Here is a 14588-nt window from a genome sequence, read left to right as displayed (position 1 = left end):
AAACTCGTCCACGTCGGCTAAGGGAAAAATCCTGTTCTCTGGCTTTCCCTGCTAATTTCGCCATCGACTTTACCTTCAACTAACATTACCATATCTCACATTTCCTCCATCCGCACCGCCGCCTGCCCCCAACGCCTCTTCTCCCTCTTCTACCCCGCCACCCAAATCACTTTCTCTCATTTCCAGCATACGGCTATTCTCTGCCTCGATATCGCGAATAGCCTCGACATACCCATCTCTAACTCCTGACGCGATTGCTCTTTCCCCCGCTTTGCATTAGCATTGCCATTCTGCACATACTTCACAATGGCGGAATTCATACGCGCCCAGATCTTTGGTACCACCTTCGAGATCACCTCGAGGTATGCAGCCCCAATCACCTCGACCCGGCCATGCGCGCCAGTGCTAATACGTCTACAGGTACTCGGACTTGCAGCCTGTGGGCATGGGTGCCTTTGGTCTCGTCTGGTAAGTCTCTGCTGTTCCATTTTACTCTCCAGAGGCATCTCCCCTCTGGATCTATTCTACCTCCTTTCGAAGCCTTCAGGGCCCAGCCGCGAGGACCGTACGCTAACTCGCTATCTTTTTTGGTGTGTAGCTCCGCCAAAGATCAACTCACTGGACAGAATGTGGCCGTCAAGAAGATCATGAAGCCTTTCAGCACCCCTGTCCTGGCCAAGCGAACATACCGAGAGCTGAAGCTGCTTAAGCATTTGAGGCACGAGAACGTCATCTCTCTGAGTGACATCTTCATCTCTCCCCTGGAGGATATGTTCGTCTCCCTTCCCCAACGCTTGGTCGCCGCCACCGCCGGAAAAGAACTGACATGAAGTTGCAGCTACTTCGTTACCGAGCTGCTTGGTACCGATCTCCACCGCCTGCTTACCTCGAGACCGCTGGAGAAGCAATTCATCCAATACTTTTTATACCAGATCATGGTTCGTGAAGTCGTCTAGTCTCTTTGCTCGCTACCCCTGCTGACTGAGGGGTTCCCCTCCTACAGCGTGGCCTGAAGTACGTTCACTCGGCTGGCGTCGTCCACCGTGACTTGAAGCCCAGCAACATCCTCGTCAACGAAAACTGCGATTTGAAGATCTGCGATTTCGGACTGGCCCGTATCCAGGACCCCCAGATGACAGGCTACGTCTCCACGCGATACTACCGAGCTCCCGAAATCATGCTCACCTGGCAAAAATACGACATTGAGGTGGACATCTGGAGTGCTGGATGCATCTTCGCCGAGATGCTGGAGGGCAAGCCTCTTTTCCCCGGCAAGGACCACGTAAACCAATTCTCCATCATCACAGAGCTCCTGGGCACTCCCCGGATGATGTCATCAACACCATTGCCAGCGAGAACACGCTGAGATTCGTGAAGTCGCTGCCCAAGCGCGAAAGGCAACCTCTGAAGAACAAATTCAAGAACGCCGACCCTGCGGCGATCGACCTCCTGGAGCGGATGCTGGTGTTCGATCCTAAGAAGCGAATCACGGCTACCGAAGCTCTGGCACACGAGTATCTTGCTCCCTATCACGACCCTAGCGACGAGCCCGTGGCCGAGGAGAAGTTTGACTGGAGTTTCAACGATGCAGACTTGCCCGTGGACACATGGAAGATCATGATGTGAGTACCCAGACCCCCTCAACTATTGGAGACGTTGGCCAACTTACTTATAAGGCAACAGGTACTCGGAGATTCTTGATTACCATAATGTGGAATCAAACAATCCGCCAGCCGTCGACCCTGAACAGTACAATGGTCAGTAGAGGATGCTGGAGGAGGGAACCAGCTACTACCCGCGGTTTGGAATGACCTTGCGATTGCAGTGTTTTGCGGCGTTCTGAGACTGGTTTTGGGGTTTTTGGCGGTCATTTTTGCTTTGTGGTTTAATTTCCAAGCTGTTGAGATCTGGTCTGGGTCTCCAGCTTTTTTTCCTGCGGATTGTGTGGTGTCAAATAACCACCGGTCCTGGTCGAGAAGTCGGGCGACAAACGAAGGGCTGCTGTGGGTGGGTAGAGGAGGAGTGGCTGTGATGGCGGCTCGATGCTTTTCTTGCCGCAGAGCGTAATGAAGTGTGGAAGGTGGGTTCAGGAATACAAATGCTTGAAATACAGCAGGCCGAAGCGAGCGGCCAGTATTCCAGGAACTTCACAGCAGCCCAATCCATATATGAAGCTCATTTAAAGAGCTATTGGGCATGGCTTGCCCAGGGGTCGGTCTGTCTTCGCAGAAGGAATGGCCGCTGCCGGCTACAATACTGGTTATGTAGTTGCCTCCGCGAAGCATGTGAGGCCCGTGGCAGCCCAGAGAAGGAACGAAAGAAGAAAAAAATAAATGAAGATACCAGACTTGAACACGGAAGAATCCAGGAATTGTATCCATCAATTTTGTGATACCGAATAGCGCTCGCGTGATAATTCTCCAGTGATTAACATACAAACATGCTATGGGTGCCAAAAATGCTGGAGCTGGTGGTGTGCTCACTCAATAAACATCCCGCTTACAACTGATTAGCCATGGTAGATTTGACAAATGCCCCTATCTTATTGCCGCTTCTCTTTCTTCTTTCGAGGTTCTCTCGACCTTTAACCTGGAATAGGACCCCCTACTTTGGCTCGAGCAGACGCTTCCTGGGTGAGCCTGCTTTCATACCTCATCAGCTCTGCCTATGATCGTGCCCCTGGTTTTCTAGTATAACAAGACTGCCGAATTGCGTTGCTGGAGATTGCTCGTACGTCAGATGTGGACCCAAAGGGATGGAGGAGGAAGGGTGCATGCACTGTATCCTTATATCACTCGTGGTTTCTTTCTCGTCTCATGGGTTTTCAAATGGTTTTATCAATTGTGTGTGGGCCTTATTGTCCCGAATACATTCACTGCCAGCAAGGGCCTATCTGCGGAAAGCGCCTCCAGGTGGCATGCCACGGCCGTCGAAGCCTCCATAAGGAATCTGCTCAGGAGCCCCTTGGAACCCGGGTGGGAATAGCCCTGGGGGCGGCCCTCCATAGAAGCCGGGCGGCGCGGGCGGTCCACGGAACCCTTCAGGGGGAAGGCACCAGCAATGCCGGGAGGGAAATTCGGAGGGAAGTTACCGGGCATCGGGCCGTTACGGCTGCCGGCCAGTCCAGGCGGCGGTATCATCGGGCGCCCACCCGGTCCACCCGGTACATGGGGGATATGCTGGTTTCCTTGAATCCAGCTGGGGTGAACTTGGTCCAGGCCAGGTGGCACCTGTCGTTGGAGGATCTGAGTCGGCTGTGGCGGCGGCTGCTGGTGCTGGTGCTGGTGCTGTTGCTGCTGCTGGTGTTGCTGCTGCTGCTGGTGTCTCCTTTGCTCATGTTCGTGGAGAAGCTGGGCTTCGTCAAAAAATGCAGGCAGCCCTTGAGGACGCCCCGGGTGCTGCGCTGAGCCGCGATCGCGCGGATAATCATCACGGTCTGGCGTCTGCGGGATTTGAGCCGGTCTCGACGGCTGTGGCATCCTTATGTACTGTTCCGGCCGTGTGACTTCTGGCGGATTCCGTGCACTTTGCATAAGAGTCATGAGAAATTCTTCTTTGCTGTTACGGCTTGGAATATGATCACGACCTCCCTGGTTGGACAACGAAGGGTGGCGCTGCCCAATGAGTTCATGAAGCATTTGCTGATCAGGGCGCATAGGTGGGAGCTGCGGTGGGAGCTGCGGTGGCTGTTGAGGTCTTGGGGCATGCATCTCCTGCTGTTGCGGATGCTGATGCGATAGACCACGGCCTAGAGAATCCTGGAATGGGCCAGGGGAAGAGATGGAACCCTTCGCTTCATGGGGTTGTTGAGGTACTGGGAACCCTCCAGACGGCGGGGTGTTGGTGAATGGTTTCTGTTTGTGCAGCTTCTGGATCAAAGATTCGAAAGCGGCCTTCTCTTCAACATCGCTAGAGCCTGTGTGCTGTGGCTGAGAGTTGTTAGAAGCTGCAGCACTGGCAAACGCCAGGAGAGGATTCATCAGAACGGGATCGGAAGCTGGAGGCCCGGCAGCTGGTGTCGAAGGCTCTGTCTGCCGCTCCTGCCCACCCTGGGCCGAGAAGAAGTTTTGGAATCTCGAGCCAGTCTTGGGCTTGGCTGGCGCCCCGTTGTCCCTAGTAGCTTCGATGGAATTCACCCTCTCAGCACCGGGAGAAGGGCTTGCGAAGTTGGCAAAGAACTTGTCCGGGCCCATCTCTACAGCTGGTGCCGACTTGATTTTAGACTTCTCCGCTTCAAATGCATTACCACGGCTGGTATCCAGACTACCCAGGGTAGCAGTGGGCGCGGCAGTGCCGCCCTTGCTTGCTTTCATACTCTCCATGAACTTCTTCAGGTCTGCTTCCGTGTGGCCCTGGGCGCCTTCGTCGGCAGGCTCGTCGAGCCACTCAGGTTCACGCTCCTGACGATGATCGCGATCCCATCTACGATCGTAATTGCGATCTTTGGGCTTATCAGCCTCATCGCGGTCTCTCCAACTCTTGCCCCTGTCGAAGCGCTCGCGGGCTGATGGCGCCTCAGCCTCAGGGTTGTTGCCTCTGGACCAGGGTGGTTGATCGGCCTTGTTTCTAGGCAAGCCATTGCGGCGGGGCTTCTCGCTCTCGTCCACTTCCCTGTCTCGACCAAACTCCCCAAAGTTGGCTCGGCGAGGCTTTCTTTCCTCGGCGTCATCCGCATGAAGACGTGCTCGGTCGGACACGGGTTTCTCAGGACGATCACCCATGCGGCCATGGAATCGCTCAGCGCCTTCGTGGCCAAAACTCTTGCGCGGCTTCACTGTACTCCACCCGTCGCTGTCCTGATCGGGATCTCCAAGGCGACGGAATTCCTTTCGACCATCTCGGGTCCGCTCCTTGTTGTTGCGTTCGGAGGCATCTCCTTCGCCATTGCGGCGAAGCTGGGCGAACCGATCGGGCTTGTCGTTATCAAAAGGCTTGGTGCCTCGTAGTAGAGTTGCGGAATTGAACGTGGTTCTTGGCGGACCTAGTACAATGTCGTCAGGGTCTGCAAATCAACGTTAGCAGACAGGTTAGGCGCGGATGTGGGGGTGACAAAGACGGACTCGCTGAGTTGCGCGACACATGTCTGTCGACTCCAGGCCGCCTATTCGTGCCATCCAGCAGCGCAGTGTCGTTTCTGGTTCTGTCGGCGCCTGGCTTGACGGCGGCGGTGGCTTGGGGGTTGCGAAATGTCTCCGGTGGAGGGCCCATCCACTCCTCAGGAGGAGGTAGAGTGCTTGGCTTTACACATAGCGGAGACTGCCGCAGATGGAGCAGTATGTCTACTGGATATCGCGTTGCCATGGCATCTGAGAAGCTGGCAGTCGCGAGCTGAGCTGTAAAATAGGTAGGAGAAGAAGGTAGATATGAGGAAAGTGCGGCCGACGAAGCGACCGACTCAGCTGCAAGGCAGGCTGGAGTGAATAGGGAGGTGATGTAACGCCAGTCGGTGGGTTGATGCGGTCTTTTCCTGGTCTGGCGGAAGTTAAAACCTGGCGGTAGGGCTTTCTCGTCGGTGTGTTGTTTTTGGTCGGTTGTTGTTTGAGGCAGCGGCTGCTAATGTAGGCAGAGGCAGGTTGGAAACAGGAATGTGCGGGGTGTGTCGGTGTGTGGAAGAGATTGGCGAGGGAAAGTGTGCGCGTGAGGTAGAGGAGTAGGAGGGTAGAGGAGGCAGAGTGGCAGAGTGGTAGAGTGGTAGAGAGACGTGGTAGAGCGAGGTGTGGTTTCGCCTGCTCCGGTCAGACCCCAAACCAGTTCCAGTTCCAGTTCCAGTTCCAGTTCCAAATTGGAGACGGACAGCAGAGCAGAGATCAACGGAGGCGAGGGAAAGAACCACCGACCGAGATCAATTGGCACCCAGGCAAAATGCCCCAACGATTGGGCACCGAATATGATTATATGTATGTACTTGGTTTCAATTGAAGGGCGTGTATGTTGTCAACGGAGCGTACGAGGTTCTTGGTATGTAGACGGAACGATTTTGCAGACTGAGCAGTGTGCGTGCGTGTTATCATGTGTGTTGAGTGCAACGTGGTTCAGGAAGAAATCGACTTGGTTCGTACGTGCTTGAGACGATTGGGGGGGGGATTGGGGAGCTGGATCAGGAGTTGGTTGGGTAGCGTTAGAGGAGCCCGCCTGTGACTTCGACTTGATCAGCACCACACTGGCACTGGACACACACTGGACACACTGTAGGTGGTGGGTGGTGGGTGGTGGTAGTAGGCGGTAACGCTACCGTCCCCAATAAGGCATGTAGCTAGAGCCTGGAAGTATCCACAGTCGGACGGGAACTTGCTGGGCTTACGAGGGGTAAATGGTCAGTGCTCGGCACCTGAGGATATATCGTCACTTGTCACTCGTCACCCACTCAGGGGACAGCATTGATTCCTAAGTCCATCCGGGCAACATATCTGTCTAAGGCGTCAGCAGAAACTCAGGACTGCTAACAAACAATAATCCATTTCGTCTTTCTTAGCTGAACTGTGGTATCTGGTGCAAAAGCAATGAAGTGAGAAACACAGGCATGCCACACTGTTATGCCACATCAAAGATATCATGCATCGGGGTCGCTCACAGCCTCACTATTTCGAACCCTCAACCCCAACTCGTCGCGCAACCTCATGAGCATGTCTCGGGCCCAGCAGATGGTCACCATGATGCCAAGCGCATTCCATCCTTCCTGGCACTCCTCCGCCATGTTGATCTTGAGGGGTGTGTGAGTGTGTGCCTCTGGGTTGGCCGCATCTTGGCTGACAATAACCAACGACCAACCTACGATGACGAATCCGTAGATGACCGGTATCTGGGGCTGACTCGGCAACGATTCGAAACCACCCTTATCAAATTGCTGGCGCCAGCGCTCAGACAACTTGGCCATTTGCACTTCAACGTCTAATGACAAAGACTCCGAGTTGCCAGATATCTCCATTATCTCGATGTTTGGCAGAAGATCATCTTTGTATGCGGTCAAGTTCCCGTCGGCCCATGACCACTGGATGGCACCCAGCAGGAGTTTGTGGAGTCGTCTAGACATGTCTTGGGTGATGTCGTTGTGCTTGGATTGCTTCTCTGCGTCGGTCCAGCGCTTGTCCCCAGCGACCTTAGCCTGCTTGGTCCGAAGATCGCGGATACGCGAAGCAACCTCGATGAAGTTGCGGAGGTGATGGGCGCCTACGCACGGTTAATCAAGGGATACCCTGAGCGGCATCATCTAATGGCTATTTCAACATACCTCGAACTTCGTACCTGTCCTCGTGGGAGTAGATCCTTGGCCTGGCAGCCATTCCCTTGGTCTGGCGGTAGAACATACAGCCAGAGACCGGGGCCCCATGGAAATGAATCCTCCAAGTGGAAGGGAGCAACGAGAACTCATCCCGACCCTTCAGCACCGCGTTGAGCACAATCTGCTCACGGCGCCAGTGATCAAGCGCATCATAATCGCCATCGGCTACTTCTTGATCTGTTTCCAGGTCCGACTCAGTCTCGTCATATGCATCGTCTTCTTTGTCCTTATGGGTTTCTGATACCGACTCCCCAAGAGACTTCTCTCTGGTATTCCTGCCATGGTGGTGAGAGAAGTGACGCGGTCGTTTCTGATTTCGATCTTGTGCATCGTCATCCAGGAGACCTAGTTTTCGCTTATTTGACGCAAGGTGGTCTTTGACCGGGATCCCGCGACAGACGAATGTTGGCTCGTCCTCGTCCTTTGTATCATGTTCGCCAGGGAAATATCCCTCGATCTCGTCAACGTCGGAGGGAGTACCGTCAGTTTCAATAGAGGTACGTACGCCATCTTGGAGATATTGCTGGATGTCTTCACCGACGGAAGATTCCTCCATCGGAAGCACATCGGTCAGGGGTGTTTCTGTCAAGGGATTGCTCCTCGGTTTGGGCTCGATAGATTTGGGCGTCAAGGGCAGAAGCCCCTTATGACTGGACTCAACCCCATCCTCCGCTTTCTGACAAATTACGCTTGATGGAATAGGCTCAGGTGTTATGGCCGGTAGATGACGGAAATCACCACCTCTTAGTTTTGGTGTTTGTCCTTGGTTCAAGCCAGGAACCAATCCAACGAGGACAGGCTCTCCTTCCTCCTCTTCCTTGACCGTTGCAAGCTTGTGTGAACGAGCCTGCTTTTGCAAAGTTAACCGCATATTATCTGGAATGCTCTCGCGAACCGGATGATATGAGCTATATAACTTCACCGCCGTGGCTGTGGAGGTGGGCACGTGGATGAGACGTTATAAGCGATTTGTTGCACTGTCCTTGCACAGAAAACGACTTGCGCAGAGGTCTGGCAAATTCCCAACAATAACTTAGTCAGATTCTGTGAGTCGTCGACAATAGCGGAATGTGAGGGCTTGCAAGACGTTGCGCCTTTGCAGGTTACACCAGAGTAGGGCAAGAAGAAGAAGGCAATGTTGGCGATGTGTAGATGGAGTTGTCAATCAAGGCGTGTGCTTCCGTTGGGAACAGCAGGTAGCTGCAGCCCCTCGAGGGAAGTCCCCCGCCCGGGATGATTGTTCTTGTTCTTGATTGTAGATCCGACCAACTGTGATTGTTCCAAGTCGCGTGAAAATGAAGTGAGGAATGGATGGATGATTTGCAACTGGCCTGGCAGGTTGATTGCAGTTGAAAGCCGGCTCCACTTGGGCCAGTTTCTTAACGATTTCGTCTCGGTCGTGCCTCGTGGTCTACGTCTCCAACCTGGTCTAACTAGCTAGCTATACCGTCTAAGAACCATGTCCCTTTGGTCTTTTGAGTGCAGGAAGGTATCATGGAATCAGGGACGGTACCACGAGTGATCTCAGCCCACTGCCCACTGCCCACCGGTACTTGGGTACTTACATACATACATACATGCATACTTACATATCTCATGCATGCATGCGGATCCACTTAGAAACTTGCAAGAGCAATCGAGAATTCTACCCTTTCGGGCTTAGTGACGATCGACGGGCTCCCGACCTTGGCCCACGGCTTGTCGCGACACACGCGCTCAAAGGGTCGTTAAAAGTGCGACGACGTTTCAATGGCCGACTGCGCATCGCAGCCAGACATAACATAACCTGTTCACCTACAACAAACTCCGCCCTCTTCCATCCCAGAGCCCCTTTCCTCGCCAGAAACTGCGTGTTCTTCTACTGGCCCACGTCCGCCTCGCCACGGGTCTTAACTCTGCTCTCTTTGGATCCAGCAGTCTGTTTTTGTTCTGCTGCCAGCCCTACCCATCTTAGTTTCTGCCGACGTCACTTGGAATGTCCCTCTTGGACTGATCGCATCCACCAGAACATGACCCCAACCACACAATCATGGCAACTGATTACAATAAATTAAAGGTCGTAGATCTCAGGGCTGAATTAAAAAGCAGAGGTCTCCCTACAAATGGCCTGAAAGCAGAACTTGTCGCAAGATTGGAAGGTGCAGAAAACGCCAGCGCCAACGACGACGGCGACGACGCTGCAGACCCTCCCACGACCGACGATCAAGAAGCAGTCCCGCCCACCCAAGACGAAACCGATGGCTTGCAGGAGCCAGCTGTGCAGTCAGAGGCAGAACCAGAGAACGAAGCTGTAGTGGAAGATACCGTTGTAGAAGATGCCCAAGACAATGCGCCTGCCGTGTCTGAAGCACCAACGCCCAATGGCGACAGCACCGCTGTGGCAAGTGAGCCCACCACTACAATGGTACAAGATGCAGAGCCTCTTGCTGCGCCAGTCGATCCCGCCGAATCGAGCATTCGGCCTGAGCCATCAGCAGTCTCTATTCCGTCCGAGGATTCACAAGACTCGCAAAAGCGCAGGCGCCGATCCACAACCCCAGCCCCGGATGCAGATGAAATTGCTAGAAAAAGGGCGAAACTTGTGGCGGGAGAGGAGCTCTCTACTGATGTTGTTGTAGAAGACTTGCCTGTAGCCCAAGAAGACAACGTCCCTCAGCCCGAGCAAAATGAGGTCGAAATGGCCGGTAACAATCAAAATGTTGCTGAAGAAACTGCAACCGCGATTGTCGATGCGGGGCGTCTGCAGGATGACAAACTTGACAACAATCAAGGTGACTCCCAAAACGGAGAACAAGGGGACTTACTGATGCCTGATCACCAGGATCTTGAACAAGGTCGACCTTCTCCCGCAAGGTCTGAGCAGCAAAGTGACACCCACATGGAAGACGAGGAACCGCAACCTTATGCTGCTGAGGTGGAACGCGACGTCGAGCCCTCAATCCACCCTGCTACTGCCGCTTTGTACATTAAGAATTTTATGAGACCTCTACGACCGCAGCAAGTCCAGGATTACCTCATTCAATTGGCAACACCCGCCGGTTCAGACTTGGACGATCGCACCATCGTCGATTTCTACCTCGACAACATACGTACCCACACTCTTGTTGTGTTCAACACAACGTCGGCTGCCTCGCGCGTGCGTACTGCTCTTCACGGAACCGTTTGGCCTGAGGAGTCTACCCGGAAACCTCTTTGGGTTGATTATTTCCCTCCCGAAATGTATAACGACTGGGTCGATACCGAGACCGCTGGACGCGGCGGCCGCGGCTCCTATAGACGCTTTGAGGTCACTTACAATGACAATCATGATGGCACTGTGGAGACTCGACTGGAAGAATGCGATGCAGCTCCCGCTGCCGCCAATGCACCTCCTTCTCAAACATCCGAACGCAATATGGCGATTCCTACTGGTCCCCGTGGCATGTCGGGGATCGAAGGCGCACCTCTCGGTCCCCGCGGATTCCAGTCTGGTGGTCGAGGACCTATGCAGTCCGGGAGACTGAACGACCGATCGGACGCCCAGAGCACCACCCACGCTTTCCCTGCAATTGAATACATTCCAGTACCTATTGAGATCGCCGATCGACGTCTTGCGGCCATTGCAGATGCGAAAACCAAGGATTACGACCGGGACTTCGGCAAGGAATACAGGCGCTATTTCTTTGAGCGCGGTGACCTTTTAGTGGATCGCGGTCCGGAGATCTTCCTGGGCATTCGACCGCCTCACCGAGAGCGCGAGCGCCGACGTGGAGGAGGTGGTGGAGGAGACTTTGGTGGAGGCCGGCCGGATGGCAGACGCCGTAGAAGAGGCGGAGGAGGCGGACGCCGCAATAACCGAGACGGGCCGATGCCAATGCCTCACGGTGTTCCTAGAGGCGGAGACCGATATCGTGGTGCCGCCTCATCGGGTCCTGCTTTTGATGACCGTGGCGGAGATCGCTACCGAGGAAACAGCTACGGACGCTACTGAAGGGCAACCCACCATCTACTTACAAAAGAAGAAGAAAAGGAGAGTAAGAACAGGCCCATGGTGGAGAGCCACCGGTCTATCCGGAAGGACATGCCGAGAGTACGATCGTCAAGGGCCATAGCGATGGTTCGGTCTATATTGGGAGGTATGCATGGGGAAATCTGAGCCTGGGTGCCTTCTGGGACCTTCAACATATTCGTTGGGCTCCAGCACATCTGGTGAATCTTCTAGCTCCTGATATGTAGATATAGATCCGGCGTCGGGCTCGCGCCGAAAGCACGTAGGCAGGAATGCGCAGAGTCAAAACAAATAAACTGGCATATCAATGATATTTTCTGGGTTTGCGACTATCTTCCTGTGAAGCCCGTTTATCTGATATCTTTTCACCGTATCTTAGCTCAGCCCGCTGTCCTCATCCATCACCATAAGCAAACAGTGTCGAAGGAACGAGACCGTACTGAGTGACTGAGATGTAAGAAACTACTTTTATCGGAGGCCGATGATTTTAGACACAAGGAACCCAAATACAGGCGTCATTACTTCGTGGGAAACGTTATTAAATCACGCGAGTTTTGGATATTTGGATGACTTGAAGATAAATCCTTTTGTGAAACATTTACTGCTCAATCTTTTGACGGTAAATACATTGACGCCAGATCCTTCCAATCCCAGTCGCTATCAAGACATCAGAAACCAACAACCTCAGGCAGCATTGGCCAGGGGCTCGGGCTGAACACCGACACGTTCCCTGCTCATGATGTCAAGCATCAACTGTGAGGGTCGGTTGTCCTTGTAGACCTGCTGGGTACCCTTGAACGCCATCACATCCTCAATGTACTTATCGAAGAGGTAGGAGCTGTCCATCGGGCCACCCTTGGCCTCGGGGTGGAACTGGGTGGAGAAGATGGGGCGCGAGGTGTGGCGCATACCCTCGTTACTGCCGTCGTTCAGGTTGACGAAGTACTCCTTCCAGTCGGAGGGGAGAGTGCTGGCATCAACGGCGTAACCGTGGTTCTGGCTAGTAATGTGGCATTGGCCAGTGGTGACATCCAAAGCAGGGATGTTGTGGGCTCGGTTTCCGTACTTGAGCTTGATGGTGCTCGCACCAACAGCCAGAGCAAGAAGCTGGTGGCCCAAGCAGATGCCCATGACGGGGACCTGAGACGTATCCATCAGGGTACGGAGGTTGTACACGGTCTCTTGGCAATGGGTGGGATCACCAGGGCCGTTGGAGATGAAGACACCATCGAAGTTGTCGGCCACCTTCTGGATCTTGAAGTTATAAGGGAACACAGTCACGCTGGCGCCTCGGCTGACCAGGCTGCGGAGGATGTTCTCCTTGACACCACAATCGATCAGGGCAATGTGGTACTTGGGGTTGGGTGCCTCGACAACGAAGGGGGCCTTGGTGCTGACGCGCTTGACCAGGTTGATCTGGCCAGGGTCGACGAACGACTCGTCCTCATCGGCATCGTATTCGTCGCCAATGGAGATTCTGGCCAGAGACGAACCCTGCTCACGGAGGAAGGTGACGATTTCACGGGTGTCGACACCCGAGATGGCGGGGATGCCCTCGCGAGCGCACCAGTCGCCCAGACTCTCGACGGCGGTCCAGTGGCTGTACTTCTCGGCAACATCAGCAACCACGACTCCGGCACACTGGATGTGCGGAGACTCGAAGTATTTCAAGAGGTTGTAGTTATCCCGCATGTTGGAGGGAACACCGTAGTTGCCAATCAGGGGCTGGGTGAAGACGATGATCTGGCCGCGGTAGGAGGGGTCGGTCATCGATTCGGGGTAGCCAACGAGCGAGGTGGTGAAGACGGCCTCGCCAGAGATGTTGGCATTCGCACCGAAAGCGGTTCCGTGGAAGATGGGGCCATCTCGGATGGTCAGGGTAGCTTCGACACCAGACACGGGCTCAGTGGCTCGGGAAATGGTGGAGGGCATTTGCCTGCCCTTGCTTCCGAGGGCGACGGCTCGGTAAGATGCCGCTGTGGCGGAGAAGCATCGAGGTTGATGCTTGAGTCCAGCCGCAACGCCGAAGGCAGCAGGCTTGGAAGCCTGGGTTGCGAATCGGGAGAACATCATAGTTGGTTCTTTAAGGGGGTTGGGGGTTGGAGGTGGTGGTAGCTATCAGATTATTCCAAGGACCGTCCTTAAGCGGTCAGGGCCCGCCACAAGTGGTCTGTAAGGAGAGAAAGCCTTGTTAGTCATGGTGGCAGAAATCGGAATGTACCGTGGCGGTTGTCACACACCTGAGATATAATCCTAGAGACCATTGAGTTAGCGAGCAGGTTCCCCCAAAGCACGGCCGGACAGCGGATAGATAGCCTGGCAGACAGGTGGGAGACGGAAGCATGCTTACCTGCGAAGTGAAGACTGAAGATCGCCCGTTCATAAGGGCTAGGGGGCGCGGTTGCACAGTTACTGGTGAAGCGAATACATAGACAGTCTGGGTGTCGGGGAGGGATTGAGGAAGTTCTAGTTCCGATTGACGCAGAAGCGGGATTGCAGCTTGATAAGTGGGAGAGGCAGGAGTCAGGTCAGGATCAGAAGAGAAGAAAAAGGAAGAGAGGGCTTTTCGGGTATTGCTTCAGTAGAAGAGAAAAATAGGTTTTGATGCGAGTGAGTGAGTGCCTGCGTCGTCGGGTCCCCTAGTGGGGGGGAAGAAATGATTAGGATTCTGGTCCATCTCCCCGGCCTAGGGCCAATGCCAATACTCCAATCCGTCCCAGCTATTCCTGCTCTTCCTCTTTACTGCAACGAGGGTTTTCCACCAACGCCAACCCCACCACCACCAATCATCGCCGGTGTATTAGATCTTGAACTCAACAAGCCCTGCCTAGTCACCGCCGAATCCGGAGCCCTGTCCACCCGTTCTTGTCATCTTCGAGGTTTTTTTGGTGCTAGGTCCCTGCTTTTTTTCCCCTCTCTTTCTCTCTTCGACGCCCATTCCCCTGAAGGAATGCTAATTGGATCGGGGCCAGCCCTTTCGGCTCCTGAGACCAAGAAGTGTCACCAAGATGCATCTAACCATGGTTGGCCTCTATAAGACTCGTTTGCGAATGATTCTGGCCCTGCCGTGTCAAGTCAGGGACCACTGTCCATCTAAGATGCGACCCTAACCCCAGCACAAATTCAGACGTCATTCCTACGAGCTCCCCCCTCAATTCTGCCCCCAATTCCATGCTACCAATTCGTTGACCCGCCAAACGCCAAACCCAGCCCGCGCAGTTGGTCTGTGACTTGGTAGCTGGCAAAGATAAAGCTAGGGAGCAGTCACCCAATCAGATTAGACAATGCCATTATGTGTGCAAATGACAGGAGATATCTCAG

The 14588-nt window shown here is 54.1% G+C and overlaps 5 protein-coding genes across 5 annotated transcripts; 2 read left to right on the top strand and 3 right to left on the bottom strand.

Annotated features, from left to right (window-relative positions):
- Positions 1 to 279: 279 nt before the first annotated feature.
- Positions 280 to 1765, top strand: PG998_003333 (mitogen-activated protein kinase sty1; the record flags this gene model as incomplete). The annotated part of the gene is made up of 7 exons (XM_066870151.1): positions 280 to 362; positions 421 to 468; positions 599 to 772; positions 839 to 938; positions 1004 to 1332; positions 1353 to 1622; positions 1684 to 1765. The coding sequence occupies exons 1-7, from the start codon at positions 307 to 309 to the stop codon at positions 1763 to 1765; spliced, it is 1059 nt and encodes a 352-aa protein (XP_066733901.1). The 5' UTR covers positions 280 to 306.
- Positions 1766 to 2889: 1124 nt separating this feature from the next.
- On the bottom strand, positions 2890 to 5301 carry PG998_003332 (uncharacterized protein; the record flags this gene model as incomplete). The annotated part of the gene is made up of 3 exons (XM_066870150.1): positions 2890 to 3038; positions 3092 to 5002; positions 5061 to 5301. The coding sequence occupies 3 exons, from the start codon at positions 5299 to 5301 to the stop codon at positions 2890 to 2892; spliced, it is 2301 nt and encodes a 766-aa protein (XP_066733900.1).
- A 1249-nt stretch (positions 5302 to 6550) lies between these two features.
- Positions 6551 to 7835, bottom strand: PG998_003331 (uncharacterized protein; the record flags this gene model as incomplete). The annotated part of the gene is made up of 2 exons (XM_066870149.1): positions 6551 to 7167; positions 7229 to 7835. 2 exons carry the CDS (start codon positions 7833 to 7835, stop codon positions 6551 to 6553), a joined length of 1224 nt encoding a protein of 407 aa, XP_066733899.1.
- Positions 7836 to 9308: 1473 nt separating this feature from the next.
- PG998_003330 (uncharacterized protein) lies at positions 9309 to 11249 on the top strand (the record flags this gene model as incomplete). The annotated part of the gene is made up of 1 exon (XM_066870148.1): positions 9309 to 11249. One exon carries the CDS (start codon positions 9309 to 9311, stop codon positions 11247 to 11249), a length of 1941 nt encoding a protein of 646 aa, XP_066733898.1.
- Positions 11250 to 11951: 702 nt separating this feature from the next.
- On the bottom strand, positions 11952 to 13337 carry PG998_003329 (carbamoyl-phosphate synthase arginine-specific small chain; the record flags this gene model as incomplete). Its single annotated transcript, XM_066870147.1, has 1 exon — positions 11952 to 13337. One exon carries the CDS (start codon positions 13335 to 13337, stop codon positions 11952 to 11954), a length of 1386 nt encoding a protein of 461 aa, XP_066733897.1.
- Between the last annotated feature and the right edge of the window lie 1251 nt (positions 13338 to 14588).

The sequence above is a fragment of the Apiospora kogelbergensis genome, assembly GCF_038363985.1.
Source record: "Apiospora kogelbergensis strain CBS 113332 chromosome Unknown utg000002l_segment0_segment0, whole genome shotgun sequence".
NCBI classification, from domain to species: Eukaryota; Fungi; Ascomycota; class Sordariomycetes; order Amphisphaeriales; family Apiosporaceae; genus Apiospora; species Apiospora kogelbergensis.
Note: the sequence above shows the minus strand (reverse complement) of the source record. Positions and strands in the feature narration are given on the sequence as shown.